General features: G+C 38.4%; 1 protein-coding gene across 1 annotated transcript in view; it reads right to left on the minus strand.

Annotated features, from left to right (window-relative positions):
* The window catches only part of Plxdc2 (plexin domain containing 2), a 412,732-nt gene that overhangs the window by 100,000 nt on the left and 291,180 nt on the right, over positions 1–21,552 (minus strand). Inside the window, exon 6 of the mRNA XM_057786950.1 lies at positions 14,420–14,538. Coding sequence (XP_057642933.1) covers positions 14,420–14,538 — 119 coding nt within the window. The remainder of the gene's footprint in view (positions 1–14,419; positions 14,539–21,552) is intronic.

The raw sequence follows: 21,552 nt of genomic DNA on the forward strand, positions 1-21,552 counted from the left end.
AGGTGTCACAGGAATTCAGCTCCCTTTCTTCATATTGCTATTGTGTTTCCTATGGTAAATACAGTAACACAGATAAAATATATCTTTAAAATACTAACTTTAGCATGAGTGAGTGAGTGTGTATGTGTGAGTGTGTGTGTGTGCATGTGCGTGTGCACCACAGCATAAATGTAAAACTCAGTTGGCAGCCTTTTAAGATATTATTCTTTCCTTCCATCTTCTTTTGAGGCAACATCTCTGTTTTTTCCCATTGGATTTTGCCATCTTGCTATGGGAGTACTGGGAATGCAGATATATGTCAGCGTAATACAGTATGTGGGAAATGGAAGCAGGAGAGTTAGAAGTTAAAGGTCATAAAGAGGTATATTTTGAGTTTGAGGGCATCCTTAACTACTTAAAACTATCTTGAAAATATAATTTCTAAAACAGGTAATCAAAATAACCCAGTTTTCCTTATAGGTTATTTATGTTTGCCATTTTGTTACAGTGACAGAAAGTTAACCAACATACTTTATATTATTTTATATTATATTATATTATAATCATTATATTATATCATTCTAATACATTATATTAACTATATTACATATAATTTATTATGTGATATAAAATAAATAATTTAACATGTGTCATGTTATATAATATACAATGTAGTATATTTTGTTAGTATACTATAAAATAATGTAATATAATAATTTTATTATATTAGTACCAAAATTTTATCCTAGGTTGTGAAGTGCTGACATAACGTAAAGGGTATTTTATATAGATTCCCAAGTTAAAGAAGAAAAAAAAATGGGAAAACATACAAGAAAAACCTTGTTGCCAATTACATTTTTTTCCATTTTTAGAATAAAAATTAAAGTTTCATTACTAACATTGGTCACCTGTTTCCAATCTCTAACACCGTGAGTTGTAGGATTCTCTTCTTCCTCTCCCATTTTCAGGATGAAACTTACATAACCATCAACTGAAAGACTCTGTTACACCCTAAGACATACCTTGTACACACAGCAGACCATGTTTTCCAGGTCATGTATCTTAGCTCCTGCATCCTTCTGGCAATTTAATTTCCAGACTATACATCCCAACTTTTCTAACTCTTTCCCATCTTGTTCCATTCCCAAGCCTCTTTTGTTTTAATTTTGCTTTCTCCATCTCTTTCTTTTCTTCCTTTATAGTTTATCTCTATGCCTACCCTTTTTCTAGTATTTATGCCTGTGGTAGATTAATTATACTCGTGGGCTCAATTAAAGTTTTCTCCAGTCTGTATTGATTTCTGACTTTGTAACAACATCGTACTGTGGGGCCGGCAATATGACAAAAACAAACATGAAAAAAAAAGTACTAGTGGACTTTTCATTTCATTTCTTGATCCATGTCACTGTCTGGAAAAAGTATATTGTTCATTTATGATGTAAACAAGATACAGAAACATTTTGTTATTATTGTTGTTTGTTTTTCCCTAGAAGAGTTCATCTTTGACTAGTCAACTGCTGGTAAATCTTCCAGCTAATAGATGATACACAACAATTGCGTGTGATGACACATTTGAAAGTAGCATAGCCCAACCCTGATCAGCAGAACCACCAACTAAATCAGTTATCACATGAGTAGTAAGAATGGGATTGACTTTAGCTTTAAATAGGGTAATCTGTTATATAGCCAACCTGAACAATACATTCTCTATTAGATTAAATAGTTGAGGCAAGATTTTATGCTTGTGTCTACATAAGATAAAGTTTCTCTGAAATTCTACTAAAAACATTAGAATCTTCTAGTAAAACATTAAGGACATTTTCAATCCTCAAACTGTTTTGTGGTGTGTGTGTGTTATGCACACCCGTAGGCATATGCATATGTGAAGAACAGAGTAGTGTTTGAGTGTCCTGTTCTATCACCCTCCACCTTACTTCTTGGAGACAAGGTCTCTCATGGAACATGGAGCTGGACTGGTGCAAAGCAAGCCTCCACAATCCTCCTGTCTCCTGCTCCCACAGTTCTGTGGCTTCAGGTGCATGAAAAGTCACTCAGAGATTAAGTGAGCATTAAGATTTAAACTAAATCTTAATGTCTTGTGTTGTTCAGCAACTATTTTTACTATGGAACCATCTCTCCCACAGATGCTTTGACTTTTTCAAGTTTCAATAAGTAAACTAAGTGTAACAGTGATCCAAACAAAGTTATAAACTAAACATTCTTCCTTTCTGTACAAAGGAAAGTAAAAAAGACTTATTTCAGCTTGTCACCAGTCTTGAAATGTACACATTCTTGAAGCTTTGATTTCAGCACATTCAGTTTGAAAACCTCTCTCTTCTGTGTATTATCCCATTATGAGTCTTAATGCAATATGGGAACAGAGAGTAGAAAATAAATTTCTAAAAATATCTCCTACCCAGAAATGTTTAATTAAAAAGTTATAATGTTCTTGCTATTTGATAAGGTAAGCCAAGATACATTCATTCATTCATCAGATATAAATTAAGATATAGTGTGTAGCAATGGATTAACCAGAATTACTCAGAGAACAAAGCAACGACCTTGTTCTCATGGTGATTTCAACTCACAGGATATAGACCGATACCAAAGCAGGCTAAAAAGACAACAACACAGATTACCAGAATGAGCTTGGGTCTCAGGTAGGTGATAAAATAAGGTGAATAAATAGAGAGTAATGGGGGAATGTTGTGAAATATTTGTTTAACCAGGCAAATACGTGTTACATTTGTTTATGCAGTACTTGTTTGATAATGAAAAGATGTGTTGCCATTTTTTTTAGCTTGCCTGCTTAAGACACTTGATAAAAAACTGAATGACCAGTAGCTAGGCAGGAGAGGGATAGGTGGCACTGCGGGGCAGAGAATATAAATAGGAAAAGAAATATAGGCTTGAAAATAAAAAGGAGAAATAACGAGAGGAGGAGAGAAAGAGAGATATGTCTGGGGCAAGAGGCCAGGTAGCCATCAGCCAGCCAGACAAAGAGAAAACAAGAAAGTAAGAAAAGGCAAAAAGGTTGATAAAGAGAAACAGATTAGTTTAAGTTAAAAGGGCTAGCTAGAAATGTGTCTAAGCTGGGCTGAGCATTTAAAACTCTGTGTCATGATTTCGGAGCTGCTTGGTGGCTTAAAAGAAAAAGCCTGGTGCACGAGGGGGTGTCTCTGTAAGGAGGAGAGTTGGGGAAGGAGTTTCTAATATGACTTTGCATCAGAAATGAAAATAATAGAAAGAGCCTGCCATGTGGAACAGTTCTTGGTAGAACACATCGGATGTAAAGGGTCTGAGGGAGTTGTTTTCAGTGTTTTTAGTAAGTGAAGTATTATTCTTCCTGCTGTAGCAGAGAAAGGAAGCAAGGGGTGGGAGGCTGAGAGGGGTAAATCACAAGGGGATATTTATCCCTTGGAAGTTATGGCTATGGCACTAGGTTATATTTCAAAAAGTTTGGAAAAAGTAGCTTGGACATGGTAATGCCCACCTGTAAATCCTTCAGTTGAGCAGTCAAATCAGTAGGACTGAGAGTTCCAGACTAGCTTGGGTTTCATAAAATGACCTCCAAATAAAGCAAAACAAACAACAACAGCAATAAAACCAACCAAACAAAATCCACCTCCATAAATTAGTCCAAGTTCAAAAACAAAGGTACATAAGAGAAGATTTGGAGGAGAGCTGTATGAAGAAGAAGGTGATTGCTTTACATTCGTACAATGAGAGAAGCACAGTGGCTGCCATGGAATCAAGACTGGGCAGGGCAAAGGGATGAAAAGAAACTCATCAGGAGGGTATTACAGATGTCCAGGGGAAGGCCTGATAATTGGTCTACAGGATGCTAGGGATGCCAAAGGATGGATCCTTGATGGACTGGATCTATACCACTGTCAAGAAGGACTTGACAAGGGAACTGAAAAGAAGTGAGATTGAGTTGGCTCCATGAGTTTGGTGTCAATGGCAAGAAAATCAGTTCTGTGTGTCATAAGAGATGTTATGTTGTTCAGCCTTAGGAAGATGGTCATCAAGTAGCACATAAGAAGGGTTTCCCCTAGCCATGTAGAGAACACTGGAAGCTCTGAAGAACTGGAGGGAAAGTCATGGAGGTTGAGGAGTCAAAGAGGAATGGAAGAGGGACAGTCAGTTTACAATATTGCCACTGACTTCCTATGATCTCCTTTAAGATGTCATGGGCTCCAAGAGTAAGTTGCTTGAATTCTGATGCTTTGTTCTGATTAAATATTAAAATGAAAATGTACAAGGAGTTTTCAATTTCCGACATTTTCCTAGAAGTCACCAGAGCCTTTTGATGAAATAATTACTATCTAGGTTTTGAAATGCTGCTTTTGCCAATTGAATGAAATACCTAATATCCTCAGAGATTAATGAAGAAAAGATGAAACTAAGCAGCCTTTCTCAGGTGATTCATATTGAAATAAATCTGTATTTCTCTGCTTAGTATTCACATAGCCTTTCTTCTCTGCATTTTGGGGTGTATTTTTTTACCTATAGATACCAAAGACTATGATTTTAACTACGGTCAACGAATACGGCTGAGCTCATTGACAGCAGAAAAGAATGGTATGTAGTTTCCTTGCTGCCTTGGTGAAGGTTAATAGCCTTCGGAGGGAGGGATTGTTAAAAGTTACATATAAAATAAACTGCTCTTCCTTAACAACAGTGAAGCAATATCTCTCTCCTTCCCCTTCTCTCTCATGTGTGTATAACCTATTTCACTTATCGTACAAAATTTCCAGGAAAATATATCTTATTGTCATGTTACTTTGTAACTTAAAATATGAAGTATCTAAGTCAGTAAATTAATGATAAAATAATCTGCCAAAATTCCCAAACTTTTCATAACTTATAGAAAGCTATATTCCTAATCCTTTCTATATAGAAACTTTTAGTGATCTATGGGTCAGTCATATTGGGGCAGCAACAAGAGACTATGAACCTCTAACCTGAAGTATTTTATCTTATACAGAAATGTGTTTCCATTGTCTTTGTGTGTCTACAACAGCTGTTATTTAATGATTGAAACAAACCAAACTAGAAATGGACCTTTGTGTGACATGTAGTATAAATTCCTGAGAAGCAGTTCGCAAGTGCACAGTTCCACACCTAGACAGAAAGGATGTGTTAGTGCCACACAAAATATGCTTCCATTTCAGCTTGCCCAAAAATCCAGAATCCTCTCTTTTCAACATATTTAATTATGTTCTTAATTTGACAAGTTACAAAGAGTTTATTATTTGATACAAGGTTTCCTATGGATGATATATTGGGGCAAATTAAGAAGGGAAGCAGGCTGACATTTGACAAAGTTATGGCAGAAAAATGAGGACTAAGCAAGGCTGAGGCAGAATATTTTGGCCTTAGTAAATGATTCAAAGATAAAATCTATTTTGTTTTCTACACTATCATGTCATTCTTCTGGACACAGAGGCCCCGCACTGTCCTCACAACCTGGGCTTTTATAGAGGTCTCAATATTGAGGAGGTAACACAGGACTCTGGATTTGGAGGTCATGGATTTTTTTCTCCCTGTTCTTTGTTCTGAAACGTTCATTTGTTTTCATTATGGATGCTGCTATCTGTCTAATGGGCTGCGCAGGTCTCAGCCGGAGCATGACTGAAGAGTGTGTTCAGAAGGGGAACTATCAGAGATGGAAAAGATTACTGGAAACTTCATTTTGTCCATTTGCTAATCAGCAATAAGGTATCTGGTCATTTAGTATTAGAGACAACAAAAAATGTCCACAAGAAACCAAAGCTTTTTATTTTAATATTTTATGTGTATGAACCTTTTACCTTTTATCTCATTTTCCTGGGATGATAGAACAAATTTCTCTGTTATTCAATAGGACATCTAATAAACATGCACGCACATGCACATATCTTCAAACTCTCTCATATATATATGTACATATATATATATGCAAATATATGAATGATGAAATTCTAACAAAGCAAAAGAAATACAATTTGCATACTTTTTTTTTTTTTTTTGGTTTTTCGAGACAGGGTTTCTCTGTGGTTTTGGAGCCTGTCCTGGAACTAGCTCTTGTAGACCAGGCTGGTCTCGAACTCACAGAATTTGCATACATTTAAAATTCGAGAATCCATTTGCATGCAAAATTCGAGAAGTCATTGTTTTTTACCGCAGAGTAGTACTCTAATGTATATATATTCCACACTTTCTTCATCCATTCTTCTATTGAAGGGCATCTAGGCTGCTTCCAGGTTCTGGCTATTACAAATAATGCTGCTATGAACATAGTTGGACAAATGCTTTTGTCATATGCTAGGGCATCTCTTGGGTATATTCCCAAGAGTGCTATTGCTGGGTCCAGGGGTAGGTTGATCCCAATTTTTCTGAGAAACCGCCACACTGATTTCCAAAGTGGTTGCACAAGTTTGCAGTCCCACCAGCAATGGATGAGGGTACCCCTTTCTCCACAACCTCTCCAGCAAAGGCTATCCTTGGTGTTTTTGATTTTAGCCATTCTGACAGGTGTAAAATGATATCTCAAAGTTGTTTTGATTTGCATTTCTCTGATCGCTAAGGAGGTTGAGCATGACCTTAAGTATCTTTTGGCCATTTTAACTTCTTCTGATGAGAATTCTCTGTTCAGTTCAGTGCCCCATTTTTTAATTGGGTTAATTATCCTTTTAAAGTCTAGTTTCTTGAGTTCTTTATATATTTTGGAGATCAGACCTTTGTCTGTAGCGGGGTTGGTGAAGATCTTCTCCCAGTCAGTAGGCTGCCTTTTTGTCTTAATGACAGTGTCCTTTGCTTTACAGAAGGATGGAAATAGAAAATACGATCCTAAGTGAGGTAACCCAGACCCAAAAAGAAGATCATGGGATGTACTCACTCATAATTGGTTTCTAGCCATGGATAGGGGCCACTGAGTCTATAATTTGTGATCCTAAAGAAGCTAAACAAGAGGGTAAACCCAAGGAAAAACATATAGATATCCTCCCAGCCATGGGAAATAGACAAGATTGATGGGCAAAAAATGGGAATCTTGGGGGGTGGGGTGGGATGGGGATGAGGGGAGATGGGGAGAGAAAATTGTGAAGGAGAGGATGAGGGGAACTGGGGGAATCGGGGTGATTGGGGGTAAAGGAAGGTTGGATGGGGGAGCAGGGAAACTCATACCTTAGTTAAGGGAGCCACCTAAGGGTTGGCAAGAGACTTGAACCTGGAATGGCTACCAGAAGCCCAGGGCAATGTCCCCAGTTAGTTCATTGGGGCACCTGAGGATAGGGAACCTGAAATGAACCTATCCTATAATCATACTGATGAATATCTTGCATATCGCCATAGAACCTTCATCTAGCGATGGATGGAGATAGAGACAGAGACCCACACTGGAGCACCGGACTGAGCTCCCAAGGTTATAATGAGGAGCAGAAGGAGAAAGAACATGAACAAGGAAGTCAGGACCATGAGGGGTGCACCCAACCACTGAGACAGGGGGGCCGATCTATTGGGAGCTCACCAAGGCCAGCTGGACTGCTACTGAAAAAAACATGGGATAAAACCGGACTCTCTTAATGTGGTGGACAATAAGAGCTGACGAGAGGCCAAGGAGAATGGCACAGGAACTTTCATCTGGCGATGGATCGAGAGAGAGACAGAGACCCAATTGGGATCAACCGTCTGAGCTCTTAAGGTCCAAATGAGGAGCAGAAGGAGGGAGAACATGAGCAAGGAAATCAGGACCACGAGGGGTGCACCCACCCACTGTGACAGTGGAACTGATCTATTGGGAGCTCTCCAAGGCCAGCTGGACTGGGACTGAATAAGCATGGGTTGAAACTGGACTCTCTGAACAAGGCGGACAATGAAGGCTGATGAGAAGCCAAGGACAATGGCACTAGGTTTCGATCCTAATACATGAACTGGCTTTGTGGGAGCGTAGCCTGTTTGGATGCTCACCTTCCTGGACCTAGATAGAAGTGGGAGGACCTTGGTCTTCATGTAGAGCAGGGAATTTGGACTGTCTTCAGTATCGAGAGGGAGGGGGAGTGGACTAGGGGGAGGAGAAGTGGAGTGGGGATAGGGGGAGGGGAGCGGGGGGAGGGGGCAATATGTGGGAGGAGGGGGAGGGAAATGGGAAACGGGGAGCAGTTGGAAATTTTAAGTAAAAAAGAATAAAATAAAAAAAAAATTCGAGAATCATCTGTGTCAACATGTTCCTTATAGGTATTTCTTAACAAAGTTTACATCAGCATGTTTTCCTTCGTGGTTTTCCAAGCATTGATCTATATCTCCTCCATACACAAACAGACCATATATATGTATATGTATGTATAGTGTATATATATATCTTACATGAAATATATGCATATGTCACTTTTCTACTTACTGATTTATATTTACACAGGTCAAAAAAAATTTTTTTTTTTTTTTTGGTTTTTCGAGACAGGGTTTCTCTGTTGTTTTGGAGCCTATCCTGGAACTAGCTCTTGTAGACCAGGCTGGTCTTGAACTCACAGAGATCTGCCTGCCTCTGCCTCCAAGTGCTGGGATTAAAGGCGTGTGCCACCACCGCCCGGCCAGGTCAAAAATTTTTATTCATATAGCAACCAACATAGAAAACACTTACTCTATACATAAATGATGATAGTCTCACTATTGAGCTTTTTTTAGATCTCCTATCTTGTCCTCATAAATTCTATAATTCAGCAATTGTTCATCCTTAAAATTTCTAGGCTATAACCATGTATGAAGCATCATTATAGCTTAACTAAAAGGAATAGTCCTCAAAGAAAAGAATTAACTGAAACCCACGACTAGAGGGTTTCAGCGATTTATTAACTATGCTCTCCACCAAAGAAGTATTTAATGCTATACTGAGGAATATCACTTTTAAATATTTCAGTGGTAGGATAGATCAAAAGTGATTTCACTTGACAAATAGCCACATTTCTCCACAGTGACCCTCCTCTAAGATTTGCTGTTGAAGGAAATTGGTGTGATAGGCCATTTTCTAAGCTGTGTATCTGTTATCTATGATGCTCCTGTACATGTGTGTGGCTTTTTAATTTCATCGCAATAACCCAATGGTCATAATTGTCTCTTAAATGAATTTATCAAATAGAAACAATCAAATTTATAATTCATAACAAAGAGACACTTTTTTTCCTAATGGATGCCTAGAGCATCAGCAGAACACCTGTTCAAGTGCGGAAAGAGATGACACAGGTGAGAGAAAGAGCACCCTCTGAGCTAAAGTGGTGTACGGGGGAGGCGGCATCACCAGCTGAGATATCAGACTTTAAAGCTACACTTTTGAGATAATACAACTTTTAGAGGTATATTCCTTGTTAGATTACTAATAGACTCCAAATTTCAGTCCATGCCAGTTGTAATAAGGCAATTCTCCCCTCTCAGAAGCTACTAAAAATAATATAAAATTTTGGGGATTTGGGATTATAGCTAGTTATTAGCAGAAAAAGAATTAGATATCTGATTTTTCAACTTTATGCCATCTATGTATTTTCTTTTTACATAGAGGTTCTTCTTGTTGATAAATAGAAGCGAATAATAGGATACATGCTGCGGCGAGGCAAGCTTCCTTCACCTGTTTCTCAATGTGAAAACAAACAACCAGAAAAGACAGTGGAGAATAACAAGGTAAGTGAGCCAATAATACTGAAGAAAAAAAAAAGGAATTTGTAAGGAAGCAAGGTAACACTGTACTTACATCTATCATTGTGTTAAAGTTTTGTTTCACAATTCTGGGAAAGTTACTTAACCTATCAGAATACTTAAGATTTCTTTCATATCAAAACCAAATAGGTACCTTTTGTTTTTCTATGAGAGACATGATATCACTTTAAGCATAGAGGTTAATGCCTAGCATATAGGAATTGCTTAAAATAGGCCAGGTTTTTAATCAACTTTGGAATTTTTATTAAAAGTGATTGAGACTCTTACTTCTAGATATGACAAACAAACTTATTCTATGTCTTGTCTACTACTAATACCAAACAAGAAAAACAGATTAAATATGAAAAGAAAAAAGAAATAGAAAATTAGAGGTGACTATCAAATCTCATGACTTGAAATGTCAAGACCTGGAGACATGGAGAAAAACATATTCGGGGCAAAACCACTCCTACTTTCCCTGAAGACACCTGTCAGTCATAGAGAAGACTGAGAGCCTGGAAAGATAATAGAACTTCTGCTGGGAAAAAGTGGCTTCCAGTGTCTAAGGCAAAGGATATACAGATACTTAGGCTCCTTTAGATTTAGCTAAAAGACTACAGCCATAAAGTCAAGGCTACATAGCAGCCCACCAGCCTCAAGTCTGAGTAAGTCTCCATTGAGAGAGTGAAGTATTTGTCCAGTCTCAGTGCCAAACCAGGAAAGTAAATGTTCTCTAGAGGAAGATAACATTATAATCCTGAACATATCACTTCGTACTATATAAAGAAGGCCAAACATTTGATCAGAAATTACCATGCAAGAAGACATGACTGATGAGAGAAAATCTAGAGGAAAAAGACTGAGAGATAAATATACAAAGAGATTCATAAGACTAGAGACAAGAGTGAGTACATCCTGTGAAAAGGATGTTATTCATATTCAGAGACATAGATGTATTGTTAGTAAGGTGTTTGATTTTCTCAGGTAAGTCTGTAGTTAGTAAAAGGTAAAAAAAAAATGAGTATGTCTAGATTAAACAGTACAATTCAGCAGCAGTTGGTAACTGAAAAAAAAATTATGGGTTTTCCTAATTTGGCTTTACCCCAAGTAAATTGTTTTGATGTTAGCTAAAATAAGCAACCAGATGACTATAAGAACCTGCTATTTAAAGCAGGATTTCAAACCTTTGATTGAATAATGCAAGCTACCACCTCAGAAAAAGGAACTATCTGAAGGAATCTATGCTGCTACTTCAACTCTCATGAGACAGCTGCAGAGAACAGCTGGGCACTGCTGAAGAAACAGTGAATGCAATGAGCAAATCCATACCCACCCACAGTTTAGGGAGCAGCAGCGATTCCCTAATTCAGTCCTATCAGAAGCAAGATTATTATGGGAGGTAAAAATGAAGTTTCTAATTTATTGATCATTCCTTATCTACTCAGCACTGTGAAAAATTAATGCTGTTGAAAATGAATATTCTAGAAGCTTGCAGACATGGAGGTCATGTGAGTGATTGGCATGTGTGGCACAATCATATAATAACGAGAGCAAGTTGAAATTCAATTTTTACATGAAATGCATTATTAGATTTAACTTGCAATGGAACTAAGCCCGATACTTGTGAATTTATTCAAGGAGGAATTTTTTCTTCTCCCTTACTCCAAACACAGCACAATCAAACAAAGCTGTCCTCAGCATGTAAAAAGCAAGTAAGGACAGAGGGAATTGTGCTTACTTTTCTCTTTACAATTTCAGTTCTTGATTCAGGGTACATAGAATTTTATTATTTACAACACATCTTGTTTTAATCATGGCTTTACAGACTAACAGGAATATCTCTACTGACTATGCTTATGTTTGTATAATGTGGTAGAGAACAATAGAAAGGATTATAAACAGAAACTATCGATGAGAATTTATTTAAAACACAAATAAGTTGGTTTATGAGTTCTTAACATAGTCTCCTGGTGGTGGGGGGGAGAGATCAAGAGGCTAAGAGCACCAAATAAAGAGATCTTACGCTAGACTATACTTTACCTAATTGTGTGTCTTAAGCACATCATTTAATTCTTTTTGATTCAGCTTTGTTTGTTATAAATAATGATGTATGACATAGTTTCATAATCAATCCACAAACATTCATTGCACACCTTCTCTGATGCTTTGATGAAAGAATGAAGTTATATAGTATCCAGGGATCATTGAACAGCTAGATACTACAGGTGTAGTTGAACAGCTGGAGACTACATGTGTAGTTGAACAGCCAGATGCTGCATGTGTAGTTGAACAGCCGGATGCTGCATGTGTAGTTGAACAGCTGGATGCTGCATGTGTAGTTGAACAGCTGGAGACTACATGTGTAGTTGAACAGCTGGATGCTGCATGTGTAGTTGAACAGCTGGATGCTGCATATGTAGTTGAACAGCCGGATGCTGCATGTGTAGCTAGTTGAACAGCTGGATAGTGCTTTGCAAAGCACTATTTTTTTGTGTGTGTGTCACAGACATTTTTCTTGAAGTACAGGGAACTACTAGTTGCTACCCGAAAGGCAGTTTATGTGCGTAGGCACACATATGTGCATGTGTGTGTGAAAGTCAGAGGTCTTCCGAGGATGCCATTCTTAGGGGACAATTCACATTTTTTTCTGAAGAGGGTTTCTCAGTGGCCTGGAGCTTGCCCAACAGACTAGACTGGTAGACAAGTGAGACCTAGGAATTTGCCTGTTTCTCCTTCCCCAGTCTTAGACTCATAAATTTATACCACCACACCATTTTTGTTGTTGTTTTAACACAGGTGCTGGGGAATCAAACTTAGGGCCTCGTGTTTGCATGGTAAGAACATTATCAACTGAATCTAGCTCTGCAAAGAAACTCTCATTTTGGAAAATTTTACAAAATACGATTCAGAAACATTTTTTTTCTTGTGTTTTTGAAGATGGGTCCTAGGACTTTGCTTATGTTAGACAAACATTCCAGCACTTAGCCACATCCCTTTTAACAATATATTTTACACAGAAAAATGTGTGACAATTATCAGAAATAAAAGGAAGGAAACTGCTCTCTGAAAAAAAAATAGAAAGGCAAATAACAGCCAGCAAAGCACCTCTGAACTCAGGACAGAGCAGAGATGTGTTGCCCTAGTCCAGTCCAGGAAGTCAAGCAGTATCAAACTGCTTGTCAGTATAAAAGTCCCCATGGCAAACCACAAAAACCACAAAAGAAATTTTTCTTTGAATAAAATGGACAAATATGGAAAAAAAATTAGAAAAGCCAACTAAGAACAGAGAGGGAACAGAAGAATTAGCTTGAACCCTGCAAAGTGAGACAGACCTCAAGAAGCATGTGAGTAAGATGGTAACTTAGATCGTGACCACAGAAGACAGGCCAGGATAGGAACACAGTGTCTGTCTGACACTGTTGACAGTGGGTAGGATGGAAGGCATCAGACTTACTGACCATGATCTCTTCAGAAACAGTTTAAACCAACAGTGATAATTAAAACAATTGAAAACTACCATTCCTGGGTGTTGCACTGACATTTCAGAAAACCCCTTAGGGTACAATAAACCCTGGTATGTATGAGCCCTCTAAGAACTCTTCTCAGAGAGCTATTCCCATCTCCCAGGGAAGGTGACACAAGACTGCAGTGGGCATTGATATCTAGATCTAGCACTGGACAAAGCAATTTAGATAAGGACATATCTCATATCATTCTCCATCTGCAGAGTGCCCCAAGGAAATAAAGCTCAGCATGGACAATCTTTTCCAGAGAATGAAAATAACCAACATAGTAACTTTTAAGAAAATTGTTTTATTTAGTTTGTTTTATAATTTTCATTTCTGGCATAGATAGATTTCATAGAGATGACCACAGTGAATCCTGTCTTTATTATCCATAATCTTTTGACAACGAGGGATTCTTTTATTAAAAGAAAAGGCAATTCTCAAATTGAAAGGAAGATATAGATCTGTATTACAACTACCCATTAACTATGGTTTAACCACACCCACTAATAATTTACATTGTCAGAATTACTCTTGTAACCACCAACTGCCTTAAATTTACATCTGCTGCCCTTGTTACTTTATTTGTATATCCTTCATTTAGGAGACCTCCATTATACTGTCTGGAGAGTTTGGAATCAAGTGCTTTGTTATTATAGTCTAAACATTCTACAGAGCTTATGGCTACAATTTAGTAAATTCCATTTGTCAGTTTGTTAATATGAAATAAGATACAATTTAAGTTCTCTTGTCGCTTTGGTCAGTAAGGTCCTAATAAATTTAAATCTATTCAAATCTAAATCTATCAGATTTTAATGAACATTAGCCAGAAAAATTATAGGGATTACTTTCATGGCACTCCTAATACTAAATAACCCATTTTCATGTCAACTAATATTTGGAGATCAGAGTAAAATAAGAAATCAACAGGCCAACCCCAACAAACCTAAAAATATGAATAATTATAGAGAGACGAAAACTCCTTAAAAAGTCAGTTTCTTTTCTTAGTTCTTTCTTATGATGCTATAAATATTCAATAATTTCATAAATTTTGGGGCCATAATGCCAATAATATCAGAAAATAAAATGAAACAAAACCCCAAATTTCAACCTGTAGCCCTAGGTAAAAAACAATGTTAAAAAAAGGTATCTTTATTGAGCAAAAGAAACCAAGCAAATTATTTGAAGTTCCTGACGACAATATCTTGACATTTCAAGGATTGGTCATGGTCAACAAAAAGAAACATCTTAAACTTGTCACTTACTTCTTTGTATCCAAAGATGATGCGTCCATCCATGAGGAGTGTTGCCTGGAATGTGAAGCTTCCCAGGTTGTAATTATCCTGCAGGTGGACATGGTCCCACTGGACAACAAGTGCTGTGCCTGGAACCCAAAAGAAGAATGAAGTAACTCCAGGAGAAAAATACAGGAGTCAATTCTGGAAGAACATCCATAGGTACATTTATCTAGATGTCAAAGCAGGTCATTATGCCATTTCAATTTTATATGGGCAATTGGGATTTTGTTATATACATATTATGTCTATGTGACTGCTGCCCAGTATGGTGGAAGATAATTTCACTGATGTTAATGGATGCTATCTGATTCGATTTCCATTTCCATGAGGAACTTTCTAAACAGCATGGTGAATTGAATGAATTTCAAATACTTTTGACAAATTCTAAGAAAGAACACTTTAGAAAAGCTAAGCACACATATAAAAACTTAACAATGCCTTTTGAAACTCACAAGTTTACTCTTCTACTGAAGGGGTCACTTTTACAGATAATGGAACTTCTCTTTTGTATGGACTATGTCTGTGTTTCCTTCCATTTTTGTTGCTTTGTTTTCAGGAATCTAGAGAGTAATTTACAGGGTCCTAGGCTGATTCCTGAAGCCCCCTTGAAGGACATGGGCTGAGACTGCTCTGGTGTACATCTTACTCTTGGGCATTAATCTTCCTGTCTTTATATAAAACTATTGAGGCAAAATGTGAATTTAAGAGTGTCACCAATGAGAATTCATGCTTTGGTTTCATTGACATTTAACATTCTTTAAGAAGACAATGAACAGCTATGACCTTCACTTAGCTCTAAATGTTGGTTTTTAATCTTTGGTTAAACATGTTACATATAATATGTTTATAACACACACACACTCCCACCCAGTATCCAAAGCATGCATGGCATTATAGAAACCCTTTACTTAAACACTGTCAGAGTGATGCTTAACATACCCAAATCATCACCAATTCAGGCTTAATTTGAAATACAGATAGTTTTTAAAAAATAACATAATCATTTATTGATTCTTTGGGAATTCCCCATCTTGCATCCCAGTCCAACTCACCTCCCAATCCCTCCACATGTGCCCCTCACCACTGCAACATCCCCCAATCCCAGGTTAATTAAAAACAAAAAGCAACCTCACTCCTCCATCTTTGCAACACCTATTCATTTCTCTTACTGGCACTGGGAGTTATGGTGTGTTACACAATATACACTTTTGTTCAATTAACCCCACCCACAAAATGTCCTTTGCTATAATAGGTCTGGTTCAAGGACTCTGTCACTCTAACATTACTGGACCCTCACCAAAACTTTTCTTGGATATCGTGCTGTTATCCCAGGGCTATTGTTTTGCAAGACCACTACTTTCACATTCTCCAAAAGGTTATAGATGGGGTAGATGTTAGGGTTGATCAATCCAAGGACCAGGATGTGGGTCTGGGTGGTACCTAAGCTGGTAGGTCCTGAGCACTAGGACTGCCCCCTTTAGGATGGGTACAACCAGCTCTCCTAGGCCTGTGCTATCAGGATCAAAGTCAGTCTCCCATGCCTGTGGTGAGAAGTGGGGCCATCTTGCAGTAGGATGGGCAGCTCTCCCATGAGGGGCAGAACCAGTTCTCTTGGTGCAGTGTCCAAAAAGAGCTAGGGCCAGCTATCCCAGGGCCAATGAGGGGTAGAGTTGGCTCAGCACAGCCCTCGGATTTCAACACACATGGTTCCTGTGACCTTCTGTGGTACCATGTGCCACGGACATCAACACAGATCTCAGTTGCAGCAGGGCCATGGACCCCGACATGGCCCTCAGCAGTGCTTGGGATCAGACTTCACCATGCCCCACTTCTGTGGCAGCACAGGCTACCCAGATAAGAATGGCCTCAGGGACAGCATGGCCCTAGGATACCAAATGGTCCCAGGTTGCTGACCAGGCCCTGTGCATCTGCACAGCCCCCAGTGGCAACAGGAAACACAGACGTCAATTCAGACTGTGGCCGCTGTAGTATCATGGACCCAGACTTGGCTTTGGGCAGCAGCTCTGACCTGAAAGACACCATAGTCCCATGTGACAGCACAAGCCGCTCAGATCAGCAGGACCCTGTTATCCAGTCTACAGATTTCTCTGAAGTGAGGAGATAAAACTGTATCTTTTTTCCAAAATCACCCTAGAGATTCTAAGGAATATGAAAGTTTGAGATCCAGGAAAATCCTCATGGGAGGATGGAAACCCATAGGACTGGTTTCATGACTCTCAGAACACTTGACCATTCAACTCCAGAGCAGTATGCTAAACCCACAAGTCTGGTTCTACAGCGGTCCCTGTGCTTTCAATTGCACTGGCCAGCTTCCCATTTAGAGCCAGGTAGTTATCTCTCTGTCAGTGATTCTAAACAATTTGTATGTTTCCTTGCTGTTTTTAAAGTTTGCTGTGCATTGGAATCACCCGGAGATGCCCCTGGACTGGGACCGGCTGGGACACTTGTCTATAGTTTCTGATTCATAGTTTGTACTGGGGCTAACAGTTTGTTTGGGTCATTTGTTTTGCAATACTGGGGATTAAGCTTAGGCCATTGCACAAGTTATGCAACCACACCACTGAGCTAGGTCACTTTTACTTCTTATTTGTGGATAAGGTTTAATTATGTTATTTAGGATAGCCTTGAACTCACTCTGTATCCCGGGTAGGTCACTATCTCAGTCTCCCCAATAGGCAGGATTGCAGGCTTGGGTTGCTTGGTAAGTAACTGTTTGCACATCTAGCACACCCCCAGATGATGCTGAAGCCTTTATGGACTCAGGACCATAATTCTGCGTCTTTGATATCCCAATGTCCTCTGTCAGACAACCTTATTACTCTGGGTGTCTCGCTAAGCCTCCATTGTCTACTCAGCAGGCTTCTAGGGCTTCTCTCATTCCTCCCACCTAATCCCACAGCCTTGTACTCCATACAGACCCTAATATGTCTAGCAAAGCCTACAGGCATGGATGCAAGGGCAGAGATGTGGTAAAGACAGTCATATAGTCAGGAGACTTAGACGTGATAAGGAAGGCGGCCTAGATACACTGAAGTAGAATAATGAGCAGGAATGGGAACAAGGTGGCAAAGGAACAGACAATAAAGGCCACACATACAATACTTGTCTCTGGGAATGAGGGAAGAAGTGATACTTGAATTAAAGTCTATTTTTAGAGAAATTAATTACAAGAAAATATGTCCCAAAACAAAATTATATGTCATAGAAACCACAAGCTCAGAGATCTGTAGACCAACTGTCTGGGAACAGAGGGGGCTGACAAAATAAGGAATGGGCAACATTATGAGAATAGGAATCACCTAGTATTGTCATTAGCTTTGGGTACCATTTCCCTTCAAACCACCACATTCCACCCACAAAGCCTTATAGCTACATCATAATGCAAAACACAATACATTCAGGCAACTACAGAAGTCCTAACAGTCTTACATACCAGTCTCAAACTTATTTAAAAGTCTTAAGTTCAAAGCCTCTTCTAAGATTCATGCAATCTCTAAACTGTAACCCCTACAAAATCAAAATAAAAAGGCAGATTACTATTACATATTTTCAACATAAAATGGCACAGGATATGCATTACCATTCTGAAACATAGGGAAGGGAAGTTACTGAGGAAATACTGAAGCAAGACCAGAAACCAACTGGGCAAACTCCAAACTCTGCAGAGTCCCTGTCTATTTATTTATTTATTTATTTATTTATTTATTTATTTATTTATTTATTTATTTATTATGTATAAGACATTCTGTCTGTGTGTATGCCTGCAGGCCAGAAGAGGGCACCAGACCCCATTACAGACGGTTGTGAGCAACCATGTGGTTGCTGGGAATTGAACTAAGGACCTTTGGAAGAGCAGGCAATGCTCTTAACCTCTGAGCCATCTCTCCAGCCCCCCTATCTTCTATTCTTAACTCTAAAGCCAGAATCTCATGACCAGAGCTGCCAAGTTCTACTGTTTGCTGAGGCTGAAACATGTACCCCTTGTTCAATTACATCCTCACCTACTTTTTGGTTTTGAAGGTAACTTTCACTGCCTAAGCTTTGCTGACCTTCTACTTGCTTTTAGACCAGGATGGCCTCAAACTCAGAGACCCTCTAGCTTTTTTTCCCCCCAACACTGGGATTAAAGGCAGACATTAGCATACCCTGCTGTAGATTTTTCCTTAATTCCTCTTTACAAGTTGGAAATTTATCTTGGTGAGATCTTGCCCCAAGATCACCACTCTCTTTGTTCCATTTATTAATCTGTTTATCTCCCTGAACACAGTACTTAGTTCTATTTCACTTTCTGATGCTCCTTTTTTCCCTTGGATTTTACATTTTGTAATTTTTCTTGCTCAGTTTGTTTCTTTTCTTTATAAATGTTCATTAGAATCACCACTAATAACCACATGGCAGAGTCTATACTAGACTATTTTAAGATTTCTTCTGCCAATGGAATTAATCCAAAACTCTTCACTTCGGTCTCAGAAAGATAAGGGCAAAGAGCAGCCACATTCTTCAAAATACCAAAACAACAATCTTTGGCCACATATTAATATTCTTCTCCTCTGAAACCTCTTGAGCCAGCGCCTACAGTTTAAACCACACTCAGCACCACTGTCTTCCATGCGCCCACTAGTATGACCCATTAAGCAGCATTTAAAGAGTTCAACTGCTTTTCTAAACCACAATCCTGTGGTCCATATTCCTTCAAACAAGAGCATGGTCAAGCCTATCACAGTAATACCTTATAGTCCTTGGTACCAACTTCTTCTTAGGGTTCTATTGCTATGAAGAGACACCATGACTAATCCTTATAAAGAAAGAACATTTAACTGGGGTGGCTTACATTTTCGAAGGTTTAGTCTGTTACCATCATGGTGACATGATGACATGTAGGCAGACATGGTACTGGAGAGACACCTGAGTGTCCTACACCTTGACTTGCAGGCAATTCTCTCACTGGGCATGGATTGAGTATATATGAGGCCTCAAAGTCTACTCCACAGTGACACACTTCCTCCAACAAGGCAAAATTTGCTCCAACAAGGGTATACCTCCTAATGGTGCCACCCCCTTTCAGGGCTATTTTTTTCAAACCATCACACCTTGCTACCTTTCCTTGCCTTGAGGGGCTTCTGCCCTGTTAGTCTAGAGGCTGGATGCCCACTGAAGGACTGGCCTTTGCTCTGAAGACCAAAGAGAGCCAATTTCATACAAAATTCTGAAGCCAAAAGAAGTTGTGTCAAAAGGAAACAGAACTAAATGAGTAAAATATACATATTGACAAAATTTATCTGTTATCTGATCTCTAAAATTTATTGTTGTGTGGTAAAATTAATACTGCTTTGGGTATTAGTAATGATTACAGAGCTAGCTAGATTTTTTAAAATAGTCTTTTTACTTTAAATATTTTGATTAACTAATTACAAAGTTTCAAAGGATGTTAAAATATATTTATATTGGGATATAATAGAAATAACACCAAAATATTGTTGAACTTAAGCCTGGAACTTTCAGTCACAGTAAATGTTCAGCCCTGACATAGGTGGAGACAAAGACTCTTTTTTTTTTTTTTTTTTTTTTGTACAGACATCACTGTATCTATGATATCATGTCATAAGACTGGGAAGTATGAAAACACACTGCTAGTTAAAAATTGTTTTTCATAATTTTATATGTGCAAGAGTTTTTTGATCCTGCCCCCATGTTTACCTCACAAGGGTTTTTAATGTGCATCTCTGCCATTGTCTGTGGTATGGGTAATGATAAACCATTAACCATCTTCAAGTCTCTCTAACAGAGACAATTCATCTGCATATAGCTGTTTCTGCTCCTGTAGTGTGGGAAGGATGCTTATTTCCTTCAAGGGATTTTTGCATTTACAATACAAATACAAAATCTTCCCATTGTTTGTGTAAATGAGAGGTTAACATAAGTTGATACGTGAGTGCAATTTTTGGTGAAGATATTTCTAAAAAAAACTATTAACAGTGGGTGAAAACTAGCAATGCATGCCAAAAGCTTTACTTTTGGGGGTGGCATAGTGGCCCCACATTTGTTTATTTTGTGTTTCTCTATAATACAAATGGAAATACTTTTTAGTATATACTTTCATTAAGTTTCAAAATTTTCTTAATATTTCTATTATTTTGCTTGCTGGAGAACCAAGGTTTTAATGTTCAGATTTTGTTGTATGTGGAGGCTGTACACTAAATGGTAGGCAGGTGAGTATGGGTGCCTTTTAGAATGATTTGCCTTCTGCTCGCTGCACCGAACAATGGTGGTACAGGAGTAAAGCAAACTCACCATTTAAAAATCCCAGTCTATAGTTGAGAGAGTTGAGTGGTCTACCTCCTGTCCTGACCTACCTGATCTGACTCTCTAAAGACAGTTCAGCATGCACAGCCATTCACAGGAGTGCTGTAGCAGCCCAGATAGTATCGAAATTCAGCTTTCTGAAACATACTTGAATTGCCCGATCATTAATGGAAGCTTTTGATATTCAAAATATTAGCATAGCTAGTGTAAAATAATGCTACTGACCAAAGGGCACTGTCGACTTCTGATTCTGTGCTTGATCAGATTTCTCAACACTGTTAGGAAGTGTACTATCTGATTTGCTATTTACGAACCGTCAAATTATTTTTCTAATAGATGATACTGTTTTTATGGATCCCCTTTTGCACATTACTATCATGCCTCACATAGCAGCTATCTGGCTAGCTGTAACATTTAGAAGCATCAGCTTGCTTTTAAAGTGGTTGTTTTATTCCTAACAATTTAACTTGAGAAGAATCTGTGTGGCCTGCAACTGCCTCCACAGGGAGGTTTATCCCATCCTGCAGTAGATGTCAGTGATCAATTCAGAAGCTACTTCAGCAAGTTTCTGTGACATAAAAAGCTGTACAGCATTTCAAGTTGCTTCATTTGCTAATAAATTACATAGCAGTAGCAGCTTTCACTATATCTTGGGAATTATATATCCCCTTGGCCATCATACAGAAGCTACATCACTGAGAGAAAATACTTTATTCTTGAGTGGTAACGATTCTAAAATTCTTAGGAATAAAAATTCATCTTAATTACTTATGTTT

Source organism: Chionomys nivalis, chromosome 13 (genome assembly GCF_950005125.1).
Source record: "Chionomys nivalis chromosome 13, mChiNiv1.1, whole genome shotgun sequence".
Lineage (NCBI taxonomy): Eukaryota > Metazoa > Chordata > Mammalia > Rodentia > Cricetidae > Chionomys > Chionomys nivalis.